The sequence below is a fragment of the Salvelinus sp. IW2-2015 genome, unplaced genomic scaffold (genome assembly GCF_002910315.2).
Source record: "Salvelinus sp. IW2-2015 unplaced genomic scaffold, ASM291031v2 Un_scaffold1374, whole genome shotgun sequence".
In the NCBI taxonomy this organism is placed as follows: domain Eukaryota; kingdom Metazoa; phylum Chordata; class Actinopteri; order Salmoniformes; family Salmonidae; genus Salvelinus; species Salvelinus sp. IW2-2015.
In genome coordinates this window covers 189177-205856 of record NW_019942865.1, presented here as the reverse complement: position 1 = coordinate 205856, position 16680 = coordinate 189177, and the positions used below count along the sequence as shown (strand labels likewise).

At 46.5% G+C, this 16680-nt stretch overlaps 1 protein-coding gene and 1 pseudogene across 1 annotated transcript in view; both read right to left on the bottom strand.

The window, feature by feature from the left end:
- Positions 1-7884: 7884 nt before the first annotated feature.
- Positions 7885-8840, bottom strand: LOC112070590 (E3 ubiquitin-protein ligase TRIM35-like; annotated as a pseudogene).
- A 724-nt stretch (positions 8841-9564) lies between these two features.
- The window catches only part of LOC112070589 (zinc-binding protein A33-like), a 22726-nt gene continuing 15610 nt past the window's right edge, over positions 9565-16680 (bottom strand). Inside the window, exons 5-6 of the mRNA XM_024138010.2 lie at positions 12604-12722; positions 9565-10434 (exon numbers count right to left, since the gene is read on the bottom strand). Of these exons, the coding sequence (XP_023993778.2) occupies positions 9887-10434; positions 12604-12722 (667 nt within the window). The 3' untranslated portion in view covers positions 9565-9886. The remainder of the gene's footprint in view (positions 10435-12603; positions 12723-16680) is intronic.

Below are 16680 nucleotides of genomic sequence, written 5' to 3'. Positions count from 1 at the left end.
TCCCTGAAGGGAGACAGCGTGACGGAGCTGGTCCAAGTCTGCTGGGTCAGTCATGGCCAGTTCGTACTATAACAGCACAAGGCGATACCCAGATGCAGACACGGGAGGCAGATGGTTTGAGCTGTGATATTTATTTTAGTCTAAGGGGCAGGCAAGAGTTCATAACCAGGTCAGAGTCAAAAACAGTACAGGGCGGCAGGCAGGCTCGAGGTCAGGAGCAGGCAGAATGGATAGGCAGGCAGGCTCGAGGTCAGGAGCAGGCAGAATGGATAGGCAGGCGGGCTCAGAGTCAGGACAGGCAAGGGTCAGAACCAGGAGGACGAGAAAAACAGAGACTGGGAAAAACAGGAGCTAGGAGACTTGGCAAACAAGACGAACTGGCACAGACAGACACAGGTAGATGGGCGATGTGTATTTATACACAGGTATAAATAAAAATGTATACACAGGTATAAATACACATGGGATAATGGGGAAGATGGGCGACACCTGGAGGGGTGAAACAGGTGAAACAGATCAGGGTGTGACAGTACCCCCCCCCCTCTAGGGGTGCCACCTGGTGTCCTACCTGGGCGCATACTTGGTTGACCGGGGTGCCGGCAGTGGAAGTTGGCAAATAGGACTGGGTCCAGGATGTCTCTAGCGGGGACCAAGCACCTCCCCTCCGGGCCGTAACCCTCCCAGTCAACCAGGTACTAGAAACCCCTGCACCGTGGTCGAACACTCAGGAGGCGTCTCACCGTGTACGCCGGATGGCCATCGATGACACGGAGAGGATGGGGTGGGCCTGGAAACAGAAGACAAAGGGCTGTGAGACACGGGCTTAATCCTAGACACATGGAACGTAGGATGAATATGGAGGGTACAGGGTAACAAAAGATGAACAGCAATGGAACTCTAAAGATGGGGAAAGGACCAATAAAACGGGGGGGGGGGGGAGTTTGCGGGACTCCACCCGAAGGGGCAGGTCCCGTGTGGATAGCCATACCATCTGCCTAATGCGATAGCGTGGAGCCGGAGTCCGGCGGCGGTCCGCTTGTCGGCGATACCTGGAGTTGGTCTTGAGAAGCGAGCTCTTTTCCAGGTACGCCGATAGCGGTGGATGAACATCTGGGCCGAGGTTATGTTGACTTCCTTCTCTTGTTCTGGGAAAAGCGGAGGCTGATACCCCATGGAGTACTCGAAAGGGGAGAGCCCTGTGGCCGAACAGGGAAGAGTGAACCCCCTTGGATTGTGCCGTGGGGGAGATCTTTGTGGGATATACTCGGCCTTGTCTCAGGATAGTAAGTTGGTGGTTGAAGATATCCCTCTAGTGGTGTGGGGGCTGTGCTTTGACAAAGTGGGTGGGGTTATATCCTGCCTGTTTGGCCCTGTCCGGGGGTATCGTCGGATGAGGCCACAGTGTCTCCCGACCCCTCCTGTCTCAGCCTCCAGTATTTATGCTGCAAAAGTTTGTGTCGGGGGGCTAGGCTCAGTCTGTTAAATCTGGAGTACTTCTCCTGTCTTATTCAGTGTCCTGTGTGAATTTAAGATTGCTGTCTCTAAGTCTCTCTGTCTTTCTGTCTTTCTGTCTTTCTTTCTCTCTCAGAGGCCCTGAGCCCTAGGACCATGCCTCAGGACTACCTGGCCTGATGACTCCTTGCTGCCCCCAGTCCACCTGGTCGTGCTGCTGCTCCGGTTTCAACTGTTCTGCTTGCGGCTATGGAACCCTCCCCTGTTCACCGGACGTGCTACCTTGTCCCAGACCTGCTGTTTTCAAATCTCTAGAGACAGCAAGAGCGGTAGAGATACTCAATGATCGTCTATGAAAAGCCAACTGACATTTACTCCTGAGGTGCTGACCTGTTGCACCCTCGACAACACTGGGATTACTATTATTTGACCATGCTGGTCATCTATGAACATTTGAACATCTTGGCCATGTTCTGTTATAATCTCCAACTGGCACAAGAAGAGGACTGGCCAACCCTCATAGCCTGGTTCCTCTCTAGGTTTCTTCCTAGGGTCCGGCCTTTCTAGGGAGATTTTCCTAGCCACCGTGCTTCTACACCTGCATTGCTTGCTGTTTGGGATTTTAGGCTGGGTTTCTGTACAGCACTCTGTGACATCAGCTGATGTAAGAAGGGCTTTAAAAATACATTTGATTGATTGATTGTTCTGTGCATACTCCACCCAGACCAGTTGTCGGCTCCAGGTAGTGGTGTTGGTCGAGACTAGGCATCTTAAGGTTGTTTCCAGGTCTTGGTTGGCTCGCTCCGACTGGCCGTTGGATTGGGGATGGAATCCGGAGGACAGGCTGGCTGACGACCCAATAAGTGTGCAGAACGACTTCCAGAACCGAGACGAGAACTGAGGACCCCAGACGGAGACCATGTCCACCGGGAGTCCATGGATCCAGAAGACGTGCTGCACCATGAGCTGGGCCGTCTCTTTTGGCAGAGGGTATTTTGGGGAGAGGAATGAAATGGGCGGCCTTGGAAACCCGATCCACTACCGTCAGAATGACGGTGTTGCCATCAGATGGAGGGAGCCCGGTGACAAAGTCCAGGGAAATATGGGACCAGGAACAATGAGGGACAGGTAGTGGCTGACGGAGGCCAGATGGAGCTTGCCGCGGAGTCTTATTCTGAGCACAAACAATGCAGGTGGAAATGAAGGCAGAGGCATCAAGAACCATTGTGGGCCACCAGAAACGTTGTCGGAGGAAGGCCAGGGTTCGACGGGAACCTGGATGACTGGTCTGAATTGGGGACGGACTGAATTAGGTACGAACACCCAGTTAGTCGTGCCCCTCCAGGGGCAGGCTGTGAACATTGTGCCTTGCGGACCAGGGTCTCAATACCCCAGCCCACTGATGCCGCAAGTGATGAGGTAAGGAAGATGGTCTCGGGGTCAGAGGGTTTAGGGGGTAACGATTCTTGGTCGTTATGTCATTTAGACCCCGGTAGTCAATGCATAGATGCAGGCAGGGGATGCAGAAGAACAGATACTTCCAGCAGCCAGAGAGTCCTCAATATACTCCTCCATGGCCTTGGTCTCCGGGCCAGATAGGGAATATAGCTGACCACAAGGCGGTGTTGTGCCTGAGAGAAGGTCAATGGCATAATTGCAGGGACGATGCGGGGGAAGAGAAGTAGCCCGTGCTTGGCTGAAGACCTCCAGGAGGTCATGGTACTCTGCGGGAACGGAAGAGAAAATCCGAGGCTTTACTTAAGACTTGAGGAGGATGTCTCGGGGAAGGCTGCTCCGCTTTAAGGCAATGGGAATGACAGAACGGACTCCAACCCTGGACTGAGCTCGTGGTCCAGTCAATAACGGGGTTGGGTTTTTGGAGCCAAGAAAATCCCAAAACAACAGGAACATGGGGGGAATCAATGAGAAGAAGCTGTATTGACTCACTGTGATTTCCTGAAACCCACAGATTACCGGAAACAGTTCACTTCCAGTGGAGCGGCCGTCCAGTGCTCTAGCGTCCATGAGAATAGAGATGAGTTGAGTGGGGATACCTAATTCAGAAACTAGGGTAGCATCCATAAAACTCATCTGCCCCAGAGTCAATGAGCACCCGGTGAGACTTAGTCTCCCCACAGCAGTATCACAAAAAAAGGAGTGCGGGTGATGGGAATTAGAGAATTCCCAGTCTGGCTCACCAGTGTACTTGTACCTACTAAAGAAATAGGTCTCTTAATAACAGGTTAGGTAATGTCCCGCAGCCCCACAGTACAGACAACAGTTGGAGATCACCCTACGTGAACGTTCCCTAGGTGACAATCTAGCTCTGCCCAGTTGTATAGGCTCAGGAGTAACCGACTCACCCGTCGCCGAGGATTCTCGAGGGAACTTGGCTGGCTTTAGCTCTTCTTGGAAATGCACACTTAGGGGATTTCCGGATTCCTTTGGAGGTGAGCAGAGCAGCAGCGGATACACGAATGTTCCCGAGACCCGACCTCCTCTCACTCTGGTATCTCGTGGACGTCCATCAATCCTAATCGTAAGGGCGATGAGGGAATCGAGGTCCAATGGTAGCTCCCGAGCTGCAAGCTCGTCCTTTATTTCCTCGGGCAGTCCGTGAAGGAAGGTATCGAACAGAGCCTCCAGTTTCCAGGCACTCTCGGCGGCCAATGTTGAAAACCTACCGCGTAGTCTGCCACACTACGGGAGCTCTGATGTACCTTCAGTAGTTTTCGGGCCTCCTCTCTCCCGGGCACCGGAGAATCGAATACCTTCCTCACCTCCGCCATGAAATCTTCCAGGTTATGACAAACGGCGGATTGTTGCTCCCAAACAGCCATCACCAGGAGAGCGCCCTTTTGGACATTAGCGTAATTAGATACGCTATCTTCGATTGATCCGAAGGGAATGAAGATGGCTTGAGCTCAAAAATGAGAGAGCTCTGGGAAAGATTTGCCCGGCAGGTTCCAGGATCGCCAGCATATTGCTCCGGAGGAGGTAAGCGGGGTTCTCAGGGAGCCGGGGTAGGCTGAACAAGCCCACCACTAGTAGGGAAGTTACTGAGTGGCTGGGAAGTCTCAGATGCAGCGTGTTGTCTGCGAGCTAATTCATTGGTACAAGGCGGCAGGCAGGCTCAAGGTCAGGGGCCGGCAGAAAGGTCAGACAGGCGGGCTTAGAGTCAGGACAGGCAAGGGTCAGAACCAGGAGGATGAGAAAAAAAGAGACTCGGAAAAACAGGAGCTAGGAGAAAAACATTGGTTGACTTGGCAAACAAGCCAAACTGGCACAGACAAACAGAAAACACAGGTATAAAAACACAGGGGATAATCGGGAAGATGGGCGACACCTGAGATGATTTTTTTTCTTGGTCATTTTTGGTGGGAAGCCTGGCTTCCCTTGGCATCCATGAATATACTCCACTGCTTACAGAAGCACTCATCTCAAAAGCACAAACTTTATTGCATGGAATGTGTTCAGTGGACATTTAGGTGCTGAGCGTAATTTAATGAAAGCTCGTAAACTGTGTTATTGGCCCTACATGTCTCGTGACATTCATAAAATTTTTACAAACTGTCTCTCATGTCAGACCCACAGCTCCCCAACTCCCAACGTGAGGGCCGCGCTGCAGTCCATCAATGCTGAGCGGCCATTCCAGAAGGTTGCAGCTGACATCACTGAGTTGCCCGTCACCTCCGAAGGCAATAGGTATGTGTTAGTTGTAATGAATTATATCACACGCTAAGTTATTCTTTACCCCCTTAAATGCATTATATCCCTCAGGTGGAGTTAAATAAAGGTTAAATATATATATATATACAGTGGGGAGAACAAGTATTTGATACACTGCCGATTTTGCAGGTTTTCCTACTTACAAAGCATGTAGAGGTCTGTAATTTTTATCACAGGTACACTTCAACTGTGAGAACGGAATCTAAAACAAAAATCCAGAAAAATCACATTGTATGATTTTTAAGTAATTAATTGTATTTGATACATCAGAAAAGCAGAACTTAATATTTGGTACAGAAACCTTTGTTTGCAATTACAGAGATCATACGTTTCCTGTAGTTCTTGACCAGGTTTGCACACACTGCAGCAGGGATTTTGGCCCACTCCTCCATACAGACCTTCTCCAGATCCTTCAGGTTTCGGCTGTCGCTGGGCAATACGGACTTTCAGCTCCCTCCAAAGATTTCTATTGGGTTCAGGTCTGGAGACTGGCTAGGCCACTCCAGGACCTTGAGATGCTTCTTACGGGCCACTCCTTAGTTGCCCTGGCTGTGTGTTTCGGTCGTTGTCATGCTGGAAGACCCAGCCACGACCTATCTTCAATGCTCTTACTGAGGGAAGGAGGTTGTTGGCCAAGATCTCCGGATGCATGGCCCCATCCATCCTCCCCTCAATACGGTGCAGTCGTCCTGTCCCTGCAGAAAAGCATCCCAAAGAATGATGTTTCCACCTCCAAGCTTCACGGTTAGGATGGTGTTCTTGGGTTGTACTAATCCTTCTTCTTCCTCCAAACACGGCGAGTGGAGTTTAGACCAAAAAAGCTCTATTTTTGTCTCATCAGACCACATGACCTTCTCCAATTCCTCCTCTGGATCATCCAGATGGTCATTGGCAAACTTCAGACGGGCCTGGACATGCGCTGGCTTGAGCAGGGGGACCTTGCGTGCGCTGCAGGATTTTAATCCATGACGGCTAGTGTGTTACTAATGGTTTTCTTTGAGACTGTGGTCCCAGCTCTCTTCAGTCATTGACCAGGTCCTGCCGTGTAGTTCTGGGCTGATCCCTCACCTTCCTCATGATCATTGATGCCCCACGAGTGAGATCTTGCATGGAGCCCCAGACCGAGGGTGATTGACCGTCATCTTGAACTTCTTCCATTTTCTAATAATTGCGCCAACAGTTGTTGCCTTCTCACCAAGCTGCTTACCTATTGTCCTGTAGCCCATCCCAGCCTTGTGCAGGTCTACAATTTATCCCTGATGTCCTTACACAGCTCTCTGGTCTTGGCCATTGTGGAGAGGTTGGAGTCTGTTTGATTGAGTGGGTGGACAGGTGTCTTTTATACAAGTAACGATTCAAACAGGTGCAGTTAATACAGGTAATGAGTGGAGAACAGGAGGGCTTCTTAAAGAAAAACTAACAGGTCTGTGAGAGCCGGAATTCTTACTGGTTGGTAGGTGATCAAATACTTATGTCATGCAATAAAATGCGAATTAATTACTTAAAAATCATACAATGTGATTTTCTGGATTTTTGTTTAAATTCCGTCTCTCACAGTTGAAGTGTACCTATGATAAAAATTACAGACCTCTACATGCTTTGTAAGTAGGAAAACCTGCAAAATCGGCAGTGTATCAAATACTTGTTCTCCCCACTGTATATATATATATATATATATATATATATATATTAATTTAAGACCAGCGTGCCACTAGTGTAGCTCATTGCATCTTTGAAGACTACATACGCCAGCATGTAATTTTTTTGTCCATTCATACTGATCAACGCCGACAATCGAGTCAGACCTGCTAAAACAATTATTGCAAAATACTGTGCATTGAAAAAACACGCACATCCCATATCATGCTGAGGTGTGTTGGCATGGGTAGCGAGGCAGAAACGGACCCTGAAGACCAGCTTGCACAGGACATCAGTCAGTACGGTGGGGAATGGGACAAAAATATCCCTCAGGTGGATCTGGCCTAGAATTGAAGTGTGCACTTGTGCACAGGCTTCACCCCTTACTTTCTAGCTCATGGCAGAGAGCCTCGTCTGCCAGTGAATGTCCTGTTTAACTTGTACTCCTCTCTCGCAACAACAGCCCCCACCACAACCGCTGCTTATGCCCGGACCTGACTACACGACTAGGCTACCTGGGCAGCAGGTATAGAGCGTTGGAGAGCGTTGACTTGTAACCAAAAGGTTGCAAGATCAAATCCCGAGCGGACAAGGTACAAATCTGGCCCCAAGGAGGCGGACCAGCAGTCTACTGCAACAGAAACATCATTATGATTGAAAAGTGTGTTCTGCCCATACAAGGAAGGGGACCTGGTTCCCTTATATGACTCAGTCCAGCGCATAAACAAACTTACACACAGATGGAAGGGTCCATAGAAGTTGCTGACAAGGATAGGAGAACAGGGGTGGATGAAATCAAAGACCCCAGGAAGGTGAATGCAAGGAGATGGGTCGGTTCATCACAATCGCCTTAAGCCATGCAACAGTGATTTGTCTGACTCCCCTGACAATCCCCCAGTGTCACCTCAGGCCAGTGAGACATAGACCCACTCCCATCTCATTGTCCAGAACTCTGTCTTACCGCCCACCAGCTGTACAGTCAAAAGCCTTGCAAGTTAAAGGACTTTGTTACTTAGAATGTTTAGGCTCAGCCCTACTACTGTTATTTCTGTCAGGTTGACAGAACCAMRGAGAAGAGAGAGACATAATAAAAAGTCCCCTTACCTTTTCACTGTATCCTTGTAGTTCTGTAGGGAAACAAAATAACACATTAATGTGTATTGTATAGATGTATTGATCATAGCAAATCAATGTAAAACATATCAATTGATTACTAAAATGTTTATTCATAAATGACAGGGCAGTTGATTTATCAGAGGTCGATTAGTCCTTACCTGCAGGAATGAGATGTCCTCAGCTCCCAGCTCTTCCTCTATGGTTCTGATTGTGTCTGAAAGTGATGATATCTCTCTGCTCATCTCATCAATCTTCTTCTTCATCATYTGACTCTTCTGCTCCTCTTCCTCCTTCAGTKCAGCTATCCTGGCCCTCTCTTCTTGATGTAGAAACTGATGAAACTTCTCAAACCCCATCTTCATCAGCCTCTCTGTGTGCTGGGCCTGACTCTGGACACAGCAGAGAGGAATGTCAAAGATATCATCAATATCCATAATTCCACAGGGTTATATGTACATGCTGTAAGTCAAGYAGTGTTAAATACATCTCCTACCTTATGATCCAGTACAGCTTCATCTAATGGGCAGCAGTCATGGCTTTTCTGCTTTTTTRAAGTTTGACACAAAACAGACGGGCTGTTTATCTTCCAGACAGAAGAGGTTGARTTTCTCACTGTGCTGACTGCAGAGCACCTCAGACCCTGCTGAATATCTCTGACTTCTATCCTGTAAGTAGGCTTCACACAGGTTCTTTAAAACCAGGTTACAGGGGGGAATTCCATTGATGATTTTTTTCTGCAGACTGGACATTGTCGAGATGTCTTCTCTTTCCAGTATTCCTCCAGACAGGCTTTACAGAAGCTGTGGCTACACAACAGGACCACAGGATCMTTRAAGATGTCACAGCACACAGGACAGGAGAAATCAACCTCGGAGAGATACGTTTTAAAGGCCATGTCTCACTGCTTATCTTGTGTTCTGGCTTTTGAACAGAAGGTTTACTTCCACTTTTGAAAACTCTTTTGAGGAAGGTTTACTTTTGAAAACTCTTCTGAACTTAGAAATCTGTGTTGTCCTGCCAGTGTTCCTTAGTCTTCAATTGTTGTTTTGATTCTTGATTGTTTTGCAAAGATTATTGGTCTTTCTATAAGACAGTTATCAGTTGAGCTGAATGCTGAATAGCCACATTTTACATTGTTATTCTGTTGTGAGCTTTTCTCCTTCCTGTTAAACAGGAGTAGGGTGGAGCTCTGCCGAGTTGTCATTTACATCAGTTTGAGTCTGTGCAGGACACTTCACTAGATGTGAGTGTTTAAATATAACTGGATTTGAATGCTTCAAAAATGCCAGGTGTATGAAATGTACCAAATAAACTGATCTAAGGTTTCTCCTCATCTGACTTGACTGTTAGCTGAATTCTGACTATCTATGTCTCTGGTCAATTCAGCACCATGGACAACCACTGTATGGAAGTGCCAAGCAGTCAACTTYAGCAGCTGAAACTCCTACATTGGATTAGCTTTTACATTCAGTCTGCCAAGAGCAAGATGGTGACTCCACCCCAACAAACCAACTCCCCAAACAAGCCCCCACAATATGTGTGTGTGTCTGTCTGTGTGCAAATGATATTTAACCCCATAAACACAGATGGAAGAAGTTCCAAATAATTGAACATGTTTATTGGGTGAAAATGTGTTGCATTCCATAGACATKTTGGTGTTAACAGGCTAGTTAWCTGAGTCTTGGTCCACGGCCACAACACTATACGGCAAATGTTTTTCAGGGAGCCCAAGTGTATTGGGRTACATGCCAGTGTTAACATAACCAGTGACAACATCTAAATGTGTTAAAAAGAAAACCCAACAACCAACAGGTGACATTTATATTCTATAATAGTAACAGGTGAGTCAACAATGATACTCTCCATCACAGTGTGTCCTCCCTCTGTGAGAATYGYAATGAAAGACATCAATGGGTGTTACTGACTATTTTACATCATGTTAGTCCCTGATTCAGACAGAGACAGTATCCACTGATACAGTCACCTTACCTGGTAACACTSTCAGAGGGTGGAGAAAACAGAGATTCCTGATGTATGGAAAGACTCTCTCAGTGAAAGTGTGTGTGAATGTGTGTAGATGTGTGTTATTGACAGGGTCAGAGAATGACAGCTTTCCTCCTTCCCAGTCTAGCTGCACTCTGATCCTCTGGGGGTTCTGTCTCACTGTGAGGTGAGTGAATGGCTTATTTGGTACATGTGTTTTATATTTACCAACACCAAACAACACACCCCAGGATCCATGCCAATATCCACTGTCTCCCTTCCTCTGGACAGACTCTGTGGTCACACCCAGGTCCCAGAATGTATTCTCCCCAACATCAATGTCCCAGCTGTGTGTTCCTGAGTTAAARCCCTCAGAACCCAGGACYGTTCCATCCTCATCAAATCTCTCTGGGTTGTCTGGAAGCTGCTGTTCCTCATCACTGTGTCTCACACTGGTCAGATCATCAGACAGGATGAGTTCTGGGTGGGCAGTGTTGGGGTCCAGAGTCACTGGAGCTGGACAGAGAGAACACAAACACACCAGATTAATTCAAATGTAGGGGGAATACATTACTGTATATGATATGTTGTATGTTTTGTGTTATATATATGTTTACATTACTTATTGTAAGATCCTCTGTAAACGTACAAAGCAAATGTACAGTATGTAAGTCATTCTAAATATCATTCACTGTTTCTTTTTTTAGTATTGGAGAGTTTTAGGGGTGGTCCAATATACAGAGTACAAAACAGTAAGAACACCTTCCTAATACTCATTTCTGATACTCACGGGAACTGCTGAGCGTGAAAAGCCCAGCAGAGTTGTAGTTCTAGACACCATACCCCGTTCAAATGCACTTAAATATTTTGTCTTGCCAATCCACCCTCTGAACGGCAAAAATAAACATTCTATGTCTCAACTGTCTCAAGGCTTTAAAATCCTTCTTTAACCTGCCTTCTCCCCTTTATCTACACTGATTGAAGTGGATTTAACAAGTGACATCAATAAGGGWTCATAGCTTTCACCTAGATTCACCTGGTCAGTCTATATCATGGAAAGAGCAGGTGTTCTTAATGTTTTGTACTCTGTGTTTAATACCCGTTATACAGGGCCTTCTGAAAGTATAGACCCCTTGACTATTTTCACATTTTGTTATGTTACAACCTCATTCTGAAATTGATTAAATCGTTTCATTCCCTCAATCTACACACAATACCCCATAACGATGAAGCAAAAAAAGGTTTAGACATTTCTAATTTATTTAAAATTAAAAAAAAACAGAAATATCTCATTTATATAAGTATTCAGATCCTTTAATCTGTATTTTGTTGAAGCACCTTTGGCAGTCTTGAATCTTCTTGGGTAAGACGCTACAAGCTTGGCACACCAGATTTTGGGGAGTTTCTCACATTCTTCTCTGCAGATCCTCTTAGGCTCTGTCAGGTTGGATGGGGWGCGTTGCTGCACAGCTATTTTCAGGTCTCTACAGAGATGTTCAATCGGGTTCAAGTACGGGCTCGGCTGGGCCACTCAAGGACATTCAGAGACTTGACCCGAAGCCAATCCTGCATTGTCTTGGCTGTGTGCTTAGGGTCGTTGCCCTGTTGGAAGGTGAACCTTCGCCCCAGTCTGAGGTCCTTAGTGCTCTGGAGCAGGTTTTCATCAAGGATCTCGCTGTACTTTGCTCCGTTCATCTTTGCCTCGATCCGGACTAGTCTCCCAGTCCCTGCTGCTGAAAAACATCCCCACAGAATGATGCTGCCACCACCATGCTTCACCATAGGGATTGTGCCAGGTTCCTCTAGACGTGACGCTTGGCATTCAGGCCAAAGAGTTCAATCTTGGTTTCAACAGACCAGAAAATCTTGTTTCTCATGGTCTGAGAGTCTTTAGCTGCCTTTTGGCAATTTCCTGCCATGTGCCTTTTACTGAGGAGTGGCTTCAGTCTGGCCACTCTACGATAAAGGCCGGATTGGTGAAATACTGCATATATGTTTGTCCTTCTGGAAGGTTCTCCCATCTCCACATAGGAACTCTGGAAGCTGTCAGAGTGACCATCGGGTTCTTGGTCACCTCCCTGACCAAGGCCCTTCTCCCCTGATTTCTCAGTTTGACCGGGCGGACAGCTCTAGGAAGAGTCTTGGTGGTTCCAAACTTCTTCCATTTAAGAGTGAGGGAGGCCACAGTGTTCTTGGGGACCTTCAGTGCTGCAGACATCTTTCGGTACCCTTCCCAAGATCTGTGCCTCGACTGTCTCGGAGGTCAACAGACAATTTCTTCGACCTCATGGCTTTGTTTTTGCTCTGACATGCACTGTCAACGTTTGGACCTTCTATAGACAGGTGGGTGCCTTTCAAAATCATGTCACATCGATTGAATTTACCACAGGCGGACTCCAATTAAGTTGTAGAAACATCTCAAGGATGATCAATGGAAACAGGATGCACCTGAGCTCAATTTCGAGTCTCATAGCAAAGGGTCTGAATACTTATGCAAATAAAGTATCTGTTTTTATTTCATATAAATTATAAATATTCTAAAAAACAGTTTCCCGCTTTGTCATTATGGGGTATTGTAAGTAGATTTCTGAGGAAAAACATGTATTAATTAATTTTATAATAAGGCTGTAAAATCAAGGGGTCTGAATACTATTTGAAGGCTCTGTATCTAAAAGAACCACTCACTGTATTGAACTCCTCCCTGCATCTTCTCCCAGACTCTGAACTGCAGGTTGCCCAGGTGCTTTGCAAAGTATATCAGTTCTCCTGAAACCCTCTCTGGATCTGGCAGTGGACACTGGGCTCTGGAAGAACATTCAGGAGTCAKTGTTGCTGTGGCCTTACTTTTGTTATGACTTTCATGATGTCGTAATGTATTGAGGCACTGTTATTTTGTACCATGGGGACTTTTATTTTGAAAGCAATAGTATTCCCAGGGGCACCTGCTCGTGTCGGGAGAGGGTGGAGGAAAAAAAGACCAGAGTGAATTTTCATGACTGCATCTCCTGGTCCAGTAGACATTACACCACAAGTAATAGTTTTCAGTTATAACCCGTGTTTTATTTTTTTCTGCTGAACCCACAAGTCCTCTGGTGGAGAAAGTGTTAAATACCAACAACAAGAAATAAGGGTTACAGACTAGTGTAATTGGACTGTGCCCTTGCTTTGTTCTAGACACAGTGCCCCACTCAGATGCAGTGCTGTTACTTTTGATCCCCTGTGCATCCCAGCCCTGTCCCAGACAACATTATCAGGGACCCCCAACTGAGCCTCCGTCAAAGTCCTCCAACTAGGTAGGGCTACTTGAACCTGACGTTAGCAACTTCCCAGATCTGTATGTGTCACGCACTGTWTCCCCAGTCAGGAAAGGTGTCAAATTCATCCGTGTAATGAAGCCAACCAAAATTGACAGTCATATCCCAAGTGACACCATGCTAGTTCCATTCTCGTCAGTCAGGGAGGTGAGGAATACACTGTAGTTGAGATTGTTTTACTGCAATCTGCAGACACAACGACAGGGTCTCCCAAAACCTGAYCTCCATTAATCACCAGTGAGCAGCGCCAAGTTCTCCAACTTGGTGCACAAATACTCTGATGTCTTCAGTGCTCATGAGCAGGACTATGGACACACAGATCTCATCAGACACACTATCAACACAGGAGACTCCCTGACCTTCTGACAACATGCATATAGGACTAAGCCCAAGGTGAGGAAAGACCTGGACAGGCAAGTTGAGAAGCTGTTAGTTCAGAAGAGAGAGCAGGAGAGCAGATTTTGCATTGATTTTTGGAAGCTGAATGCAGTGACAGTGCGAGATGCATATCCCCTGCCACGGACATAAGATGCTTTGGACAGCTTGTCAAGTGTGTGGTGGTTCAGTACAATGGACTTATCTAGTGTTTACTGGCAGGTTGAACTAGCTTAGGAAGACAGAGAGAGAACTGCCTTCACACCTGGCAGCTCCTTGTACCATTTTAAGGTCATGCTGATGGACCTCATAAATGCTTCTCCCACTTTTGAGAGATTAAAGGAGCTTGTACTTTGTGGCCTATAATGGAAAGTGTGTCTCATCTACCTTGATGATGTGTTGGTGTTCAACAGGACCTTCATGGAACACCTACAGACTCTCAAAGAGGTGTTTATCTGTTCTCAAAAGTCTGGATTGAATCTCAAGCCAAGTGTCATCTTGCTTGCACCCAAGTCATATCCAATGATGGCCTACAGCCCGACTCGAAGAACCTGRACAAGGTCAGGGACTGGCACAAACCTAGAATGACTACTGAAGTGAGAGCCTTTACAGGCTTGTGCTCCTACTACAGAAAGTGTGTTATCAAAACCTCTTGGGGCTAGGTGTCCCTCTAGCGGGATCGAAGCTGACAACATCTGGTGAAATTGGCGTGTAATTTAAATAAATATTCATGAACATACAAGTGTCTTATATAATTTAAAATCTTAACTTCTTGTTAATCTAACTGCGTTGTCAGATTTCAAAAAGGCTTTAGGGCGAAAGCATACCATGCGATCGTCTGAGGACGGCGCCCCACAACATATTTTTCAACCAGCACAGGCTTCACAAAATCACAAATAGCGATAAAATAAATCACTTACCTTTGAAGATCTTCCTCTGTTTGCAATCCCAAGGGTCCCAGCTACAACATGAATGGTCGTTTTGTTCGATAAAATCCTTCTTTATAACCCAAAAAGTCTGTTTAGTTGGCGCCATTGACTTCAGTAAACCACTTGTTCAACATGCAGACAAAGGAGTCCAAAAAGCTACCACTAAACTTYGTCCAAACAAGTCAAACGATGTTTCCATTCGATCCTCAGGTACTCTAAAATGTGYTCAATGTAGTATGTTCAATATGAAAGCCAAATTCGTAAGCGCACGCACTCTCCTTCGCGCGCCGAAAGACTGATTTKCTCCAGGTGGTAACCTTACCCTCCAAATACTTGTTTGTTTTTCAAAATAGRAGCCTGAAACCTTGAATAAAGACTGTTGACATCTATTGGAAGCCATAGGAATTGCAATCTGGGTGACACCCATACAAACAATAGGTTTACATAATAAGAGCTTGGGAGCTGAAAAAAAATTATAATTCTGTTCGGATTTTCTTCGGACTTTCGCCTGCCATATCAATTCTGTTATAGCCACAGACATTATTTTAACAGTTTTAGAAACATCAAAGTATTTTCTATCCAATGCTACCAATTATATGCATATCCTGGCTTCTGAGCTTGAGTAACAGGCAGTTTACTTTGGGCACTTCAGTCAGGTGTAAATTCAGGATACTGCCCCCTAGCCTTAAGAATTAAGAACGTTTGATGCCTTTGTGGCTCCATTGAATGCTCCCGAGTGGCACAGCGGTCTAAGGAACTGCATCTCAGTGCTAGAGTTGTCACTACAGACACCCTGGTTMGAATCCAGGCTGTATCACAACAAGCCGTGATTGGGAGTCCCATAGGGCGGGGCACATTTGGCCCAGCGTCGTCCAGGTTTGGCCAGTGTAGGCCGTCATTGTAAATAAGAATTTGTTTTGAACTTACTTGCCTAGTTAAATAAAGGTCTAACACCTCTCCCATTGTGGCACACTCATTGTTCAGCGCCGTTCCTACTCTTGCACATTGCCAAGGCAAGAACTGGAAGTGTGTCATAGCATACCACAGTCACACCCTCTCATCATCAGAAGGAAAGGAATCTACTAAACAACTATTGATTTAGAGCTACCACAAGTCGACAAGAAAACAGGCGCTGCCTCCACTATTTCAGCACCATTGTTCGTATATTTTTTCGTATACATTTTCGTATATTTTTTAATTTCATTTCGTCTAGGAACTGAAATATACATTCCTACATTTCCCGCCTCCCCAATGTGGTCGGACCTGCTTTATTTTTTTTTATATTTAGAACCGTAACCCCAATCAGAAGCTAGCCAGATAAGCTAGCTACTAGCTAGTAAGTCCAGTTAGCCACTGCTGGGCGGTACTTCGCCTTAACTCGGTACACAGCCGCTTCAATAACCGGGCCAATACCTGCCAGTCTGCAAACGCGCTATCAACCCAGAGCATATCGGGACTGCTTTTTCTCTACCACATCACCGGATTCCCCTGACGCAAGCTCTGGACAATTACACCCGTATCATCACAGCTAGCTAGTCCTGCACCGGAGTGGCTACTACTGGCTAACACCTCTGTCCGAAGCAAGCCCAAGTTAGCCTTGAGCCTAGCCTCGAGCTAGGCCCTCAATCTGCAGGTAGCCGAAGAGGGTCTACCAGCGATTCTTGGCTACCAATTACCTCTTTGCCCATTGGACTGGAGCCTTTTTTTGCCGAAAACAGAGCCCTGCCATCCATCACAATGGTCTAAATCAGGCTACAAGCTAATTTAGCCATTTTTTTTGCCGCCTGTAAGTAGCTTTTTACCTTCTGCACAGACACCAGCCTGTTTATTAGCCTGGGATATTACTCGCACCAAATTTACCAGCCATCGACTGTCCTCTCGACAACACGCCGATTTTCCTGCGTTAATCCCTGAGCCACTACTTCTGATCCTCACAGCTAGCTTGCCAGCTAGCGCAGCTAGCGCCACTGCACGAAGCTAGCACAGTTAGCAAACATCAATTCTACGTCACTAACCTCTTCTCACCATCCGGCTTGGATTCTCTGTCGACACGACCACGTTGAGCAGACCCCCTCCCGTCTGAGCAGACCACCCCCCGGGCCTACTAATTTTAAACGCCTGCGTGCTAGCTGTGGGATGGCCTC